The sequence below is a fragment of the Pygoscelis adeliae genome, unplaced genomic scaffold (genome assembly GCF_000699105.1).
Source record: "Pygoscelis adeliae isolate BGI_AS28 unplaced genomic scaffold, ASM69910v1 Scaffold172, whole genome shotgun sequence".
Classification (NCBI taxonomy): Eukaryota; Metazoa; Chordata; class Aves; order Sphenisciformes; family Spheniscidae; genus Pygoscelis; species Pygoscelis adeliae.
In genome coordinates, this window is record NW_008824338.1 from 7,274,330 (window position 1) to 7,281,397 (window position 7,068).

The 7,068-nt window shown below is 37.0% G+C and overlaps 1 protein-coding gene across 1 annotated transcript in view; it reads right to left on the reverse strand.

The window, feature by feature from the left end:
- The window catches only part of TMEM181 (transmembrane protein 181), a 28,359-nt gene that overhangs the window by 5,839 nt on the left and 15,452 nt on the right, over window positions 1–7,068 (reverse strand). Inside the window, exons 9-15 of the mRNA XM_009319162.1 lie at window positions 6,257–6,387; window positions 5,537–5,628; window positions 4,401–4,458; window positions 3,451–3,553; window positions 3,305–3,356; window positions 2,533–2,615; window positions 704–793 (exon numbers count right to left, since the gene is read on the reverse strand). Of these exons, the coding sequence (XP_009317437.1) occupies window positions 704–793; window positions 2,533–2,615; window positions 3,305–3,356; window positions 3,451–3,553; window positions 4,401–4,458; window positions 5,537–5,628; window positions 6,257–6,387 (609 nt within the window). The remainder of the gene's footprint in view (window positions 1–703; window positions 794–2,532; window positions 2,616–3,304; window positions 3,357–3,450; window positions 3,554–4,400; window positions 4,459–5,536; window positions 5,629–6,256; window positions 6,388–7,068) is intronic.

Genomic DNA, 7,068 nt, shown 5'->3' on the forward strand with positions numbered 1-7,068 from the left:
GGTTGGACCACATGATCTTTCCAGGTCCCTTCCAACCTGGGCTGTTCTACGGTTCTGCATCTCAATGCTTAAAGCAGAGAATGCACTCAGTATAAATATTTATTTTACAGAACCTTTATCAGTTAGAGAGGGATAATGCTTTATAATCATCATGTGCGTCAGATTACAACCTCTAAGTAGGAATGCAAAAACAGAAGTGCCACTGATTCATTCCTTTATCTCCATTTACATGGGTTCTGTGGAGCCCTCTCCCCATAGCAAGTTCCCCAAAATTCCCCCATGTTGAGATCAGCTTCACTCCTACTTTTCCAACAGCATGTTACCCATTTCAGAGTCCAGTTTGCCAGCATGACAATACATTAACCTTCTTGTTAGAACAAAGTACAAACGAAGTATTGTTGCTCCTTAAGGATTGTCTGTGAGTCAGGGCAAAAGTTAGTGCGTTATACGCAAATATCATCTTGACTATAAGCTTGATCTAAGTGCATCAGAATTCAAGTCTAGCTATTCAGTTGTATACATTTTATGTGTTCCTTCATATTTCCAATACTAATTTGCTCAGGAGCAGTGCAGCTTCTGCTTATGTTAACTCAAAGCAAACTGAAAGAGTAATGAGACAACCAAAATATAAAGATGTTACACAGCATCTGCTAATATGCCAGCTCTCGTCATCTAAGTTTGCCAGATAATTGCTTACACTTACCATATAGTGCATTCTTTGAGGGGGAATACACGAAGGCTAATGTGTAGAGATAAAAGTTCAATAAACCATAAAATGATAAGAATTCTGCTGGTAGTAAGTGTCAAGGATATTGCTCAATATAGCTCCACATACATATTAACTTTGGAAACAAGACCCAAACCATACATAAGCTGTTTCAATAGGAAGAATGTTTACCTTACTAAAGTTTGAGAGCATGCATGGCTAAAAAAAACCTGCATGTTCTAAATTCAATGACAACTTGTCCTAGTTCCGGCTGGGATAGAGTTAATTTTCCTCCTAGTAGCTGGTACAGTGCTGTGTTTTTGATTTAGCATGAGAATAATGTTGATAACACACCGATGTTTTAGTTGTTGCTAAGCAGTGTTTATACTAAGTCGAGGACTTTTCAGCTTCCCATACTCTGCCAGCAAGGAGGTGCACAAGAAGCTGGGAGGGAGCATAGCCAGGACAGCTGACCCAAACTGGCCAAAGGGATATTCCATACCATATGACGTCATGCTCAGTATATAAACTGGGGGGAGTTGGCTGGGAAGCAGTGATCGCTGCTCAGGGACTGGCTGGGCGTCAGTCAGCGGGTGGTGAGTGGTTGCATCACTTGTTTTTCCTGGGTTTTGTTCCTCTCTCTCTTTTTTTTGTTGTTGTCCTTTCCATTACAATTCTTCTTATTATTATTATTATTTCAATTATTAAACTGTTCTTATCTCAACCCACAAGTTTTCTCACTTTTGCCCTTCCAATTCTCTCCCCCATCCCACTGGGGAGGAAGGGTGAGCGAGTGGCTGTGTGGTGCTTGGTTGCTGACTGGGGTTAAACCACGACACAACTAACGTACTCAAGTGATTTTGAGGTAAAGCTCCCACTGAAGACAAAGCTTTAACTTTAACACAAGTAACATTTGCTGAGATAAGGTCTACTCTTGAGTGGTGGAGTGCACGGTAAATTGAATAGTTCTGCCTTCAATGCTAAAGGAAAGCTGACTAAGGGGGGTGTTCACGTCTTTGTTTTATTTTGTTTTGTTTATTTTTAAAGAAGTTCTTGCTTGGCACAGCAGTTGAGAAGGAAGAAGAAAGGACTATCTGTAGATAGAACTCTGAAGATGGCTTCTTGCCACCATTTTGGGAAAATACTAAAGGCTTTACATATTGTTTTCTACTAGCTCCCAACACATATCTAAGCTTATCAGTAACTGGAGCAGTTGCAGTCACACAGGCACTTGCAGAAAGTAGAATGAATGAGGATCTCATGGTTCAGGTCCAGAAATACAGTTTGTAATCCTGTTGCCAACAGACATCAGAAACAGTCTCTCTCAAGTCACTTAAATTCTCTGCTATGACCTCTTCCACATGTAGACTTGGACCAATACACAAACACATTTTCAGTTTCAAATCAAAGTCATTTTCAGTGACTTCTAAACTATTAATTTCTCAAATATTTTGGTACGCCTCATGCCAACTGATAGGTATACAGCAAACTGAATTCATGCATGTATTTGCAGCCAAATTTGTCACAATAACTTGTTTAAATTACTTGAATGCATGCATATCTAGTCCTTCATTCCTTTTGAAGAGTATCAAATGCAGCTGTAATTTATGTGATGTAAACAAATTAGACTGAAACTGTCTCAGTTCATAATCTTTACAAACAGCCATTGCAAAATGCTGACACGAAACCTCGATCAAAATGGACCAAACTTCAAAAGCCCACCCAGAATTCAAAGGCATCAGTCCTTAGGTACATCATTTTTAAGTACCTTCTGCATGAAAACAGATTAACATTCCTAGTTGAGCAGTATCACAACAGAAGGATATAATTCTGATAATGAGTTGACAGCTCAGCAACAAAGTTGTCCTGTAGAACTTGTGCTCCAAAGCGTAGGTAGAGTATAACAATGCTGTGGAAAAAAAGTTAAAAAAGTTAAAGCATATAACTTTATGCTGTGTCTTAGTGCAGTGTCTTTAAACAGCAAAATTGAAATGGGAGCTTGATAGAAAAGTATATGAGAAAATAATTATGTTAACATGTCGACCATTTATTTTAAGACACATTTGCTTTCATAGCTCTAAATTAAGAATGATTCTTTTGTGATTAAAAATCAGCAGTATTTACTCAACTGAGTAAAGCGGAAAAACAACCCCATAGTCTACTTCCCTCAGATTTCATCCACTACAGACAATCCAAGAGTCAAGAATAATTTGAAGTAACTGCTTGGAGTGGGGGAGACAGATATTAACAATAATCTAAGAAACTAAATCTAAACTTCTGCTTTGACTAAGTGAAGCTTACAAAGCTCCAAAAGAGGTGAACGGTGCACTGCAGACCACTCAGCAGTACAGAAAACATCTCTGCTAAGTGAACCTCTAAATCTTGCAGTGTACTGCTGTGGTAATGGAAATAATATAAAGTTAGCTCTAAAAGCCTCAAGAAGGGTTAAAAAATTAAGAAATGTTTGCCATAACAATCATATTAAAAGACATTCCTCAGTTTCATGGACAATTTTATTATCAACAAAATGTATTCAAAGCCCTGGGAAAAAAGTTATAAAAGTTACAGTACTGAGAAACGTACTTTGAAAAGCCTTACCTACTGACAAGCACTACAAAGGTTAATGCAGTCAAGAATTTTAACCTGAGATCTGAAAAAGATTGAGAAAAGTTATTAGCCAATTTACACCTACATCTAGGAGAAGCAAGCCTGTTTGGGGAAGAATCAAAAGAAATACTCCTTACCAACATAAGGCATGTTACGAAGTTCTGAGCATGCCCTCACTATCAGGAACAAAAGGTAGAGAATGTATGTGGTTGCCACCACAAGGAAGAAGATCTTCATTCCCTATAAGAAGAGCGTTAGTTTTTATTATTTAACGAGATTCGGTCTTTTCATTCTTCCCTCAATAGAAATCATTATTTCCCAAAGCACAACATAGAGCGGTCCATTTATTCAGGGAAAGTAGGCTCATGAAAGGAAGTACAAAACGAGGATGGCTGTACGTCAAGGTAGGTTTTTGGGGAATGCAAAGAAAGTTGGAAAAAAAGTTAAAAAAGTTAAAGCATATAACTTTATGCTGTGTCTTAGTGCAGTGTCTTTAAACAGCAAAATTGAAATGGGAGCTTGATAGAAAAGTATATGAGAAAATAATTATGTTAACATGTCGACCATTTATTTTAAGACACATTTGCATCATTTTGATGTAGACACAGAAGTCATCATTTTGTTCACTGAGTTCACAGTGAGCTGAATCTCAATGATTTTCTAAAAACACAGCCCCTGAGAACAATATAAGGACCCATATAAATCAGATCTTCCTTTACAACAAGAAAGTCTGAAATTTACTAGGACAGAGGATCTTGGCAGGAGTAAGGATGTACAAAACTGATTTAATAAGAGGCTTAAAAAATTTTCTTTCAATCCCAACAGTCATGAGTCTGTGACTAAACTTGTGGTGTTGAGTCTCCAGATTTGCAAGACAATTTACTCTTCTCATTGGGATGGAGCTCAATATGGCCTATGCGTGATCTAAAGCAAAATTAAAAGTACCCTAGTCAGAATAAGACCATCTGACCAGCATTTGCTATTTTCTAAATTGTGTTACAGATTTTAATAGAAGAACAAACCCCACCTCTTTGTATTGCCTAACTCCACCTGACAATTTAATAGCAAGAAAACATTTCTGACTTACCTGGAAATTACCTGTGTCGACTCTGTATTGATATGTAGGATCATGTACTTCACTAACACTAGAAAAGATTCAAAATGAAAAAGTAGTGCTTACACCATTACAAAAGACAAGGTCAAAAAGCCGTACTGACCAAGAAACCCACTAACAAAGAAAAGGTTTAAAGTTGCTATACGGAGTTTATAACTAAAGGTTTTGGCTGTATAAATCGGTGCAATGCCACTGATTCCATGACAATTTACAGTACATGACATCCTCCTTCTTCCCAAACCCAATTTTGAAGGAATATGGAGGATTTCAGTTGTGAGCATGTCTAATCTCCCCACTTATTTTTTAGAAAACGTATAATCTCATAAATTCCTACAAGCCTTCAGGATTTAGTGTTTAAATTTTATCCTTGGTGATAAGAATTATACTTAAGAAATAACTGTGGTATAAGCCCTTCCCTCATAGCAATTCTGCTGATAGGGCATCAGCACAAGCATTTTCTGCAACTGCACTGCTTTCAACAATGTACAACGGCATGGAGAAGGTTAGAAGGTGTCTTCCTTCTGAGAAATAAAATAAGAGGTAAACACTTGAGACTAAAATGGTTTAGAAACGACAAATGTACCAAAACTGAGAAAGTTTTCTGGGTGGGGAATAGTGACACCTTTTTGTTAACACAACAAATTGGGAAAAAAGAGAGAAACACTAAACCAAGCAAAAGAACTGAGTTTTGAGGAGAGAGAGCATAGCTTGACTAAGCAGCGCCAATACCAATTGTGCAGGTTTAATAGTTGAGAAAGTTTGGTCAAACTGTGCAACAATTAACTACAGAGAAACTGTTGCTTCAAATACTAAAAGCTAATTGTGACATAGCGCTAGAGGGAGTATTGTAGGGAGTCATAACGTATTGACAAAGTAGTGATTTCTAGATCTCACTCTGGTTTATAAAATTATGTACTACTAGATCGTCCATGGGGAATTGTGTTTTCAAATCAGTCACAATTTGCAAAACAGAAAGATGTAAGAATTTGAACTCCATTCCTATATCACAATCAGAGCACTAAGAAACAGATACCACTAATTATAAACAGTCTTCTCATTCTTGAACACTCTCAACTCGCTACTTTTGCACTACGTTTTAAATTACTTACGTTTGCCATATTCCCAGTGTAACAGAGGCCAGCCACAACAGTCCAACAATAAAGAATTTGGGCAGATAAAAAGTTAAGCACTTCCTTTCCCCCTGTTGGGAAAACAATAGTGTGGTGAAGGAGTGAACCCACATTTGGGATTTCATTCATTCTTGACAGAATAAATTAACTATCATCTTTGTTTCATTCAACACGAACTAGATTAAGACACTCGCTTTATGTATTTTTAACCTGCACAAGTGATTACAGAAGACATAAAATTGTATCATCATTTGTGTTAATAAGATACAGTAGATTTGGAGCATCCTATTTATAAGGTCTCACATACTTCACTCATACTGCAAATATAGGAATATGCTCCAGAATTCATATTTATCATATGCAGTATTTTAAAGTGGTTTAAAAGACAATCAACCGCCATATACAACAACAAAACCCTTCAAGCAAGAACAAAGCATAATGACATCATAATTCTGAAGACTGTCTTGCAATAATTTAGAGCGGACTGTCCCATCTCTCTCATTTAGGCATGGTAGCCTCAAGACAATCTACTTCACCACAAATCATTTTAACGCCAAAGCTTCATGTGTCACATTGTACTTTAAGAATAAAATAAATGTCTCTTTTTTAAAAATTTGGTTTCATTTTTGTCACCTTTTGAGAGAACTGAAAAAACAAGTACTGCCTTCTCAGTAAGTAGTAGATAATGTTACACCCTACCTGTACTCTTATACCATGGTAGACACAAAGCCAGAACAGCAACAGTGCACACAGAAACAGTGACTGGAATAGATCATCCAGCATTCCAGGAAACCAGCTGTTCACCAGAAAAGAAAGGGGGAAAAATGGATCTGTAACAAAATAAGGAAAAAAAAAAGTTAAACAGAGGGGAAAAAGCACAGTCTTTTCCATTACGAAAAGGAAAGCAGAATGTATCTTCAGAGCAACAAAAAACCCTAGATTTTTCAAATTACACCAGTAAATGAAATCGAAGGTTGCTGTATCTTAAAGTTATTTACATAGAAAATGGTGCCTCCAGCAGCAATCCTCGGTGTTGAAGGAATAATCTGAAATGGTTGCCAACATTTCTAGAAGATTTTAGGTTTCATTAGACTTTCTACTAAACCACTGTTCTTGGTGATGACCTAAAAAATTATCATAGAATGACTGAAAGGCAAATATTCTTTTGGTACTGCTAGAGAGTGCTAGGATTTGATGTGGTTTACCAGACTAAAAGTAGCCTCCATTTTTAACTAAAGCGCGAGTATCTGAAAAATGTAGAAGTAAGACTTAGCAGACAAACACAGAAATTGCATTTACATGTCGCTGTATGAAAAGTTCAGTGTGGTTGCTGCCGCCTATTCCAATCAGAGCTTTCAACAAATAGAGTTGACATTCACGTGACTGGGAAGAATGAAATCCACCTACTCATTATGCCATTGAATTTGATACACTTAAAAAGGGTTGTTTTTTTTTTTAAATTGCTTTTCTGAAGCCTTATAAACAGCTGCTTATAAGTTCAAGGCCAAATT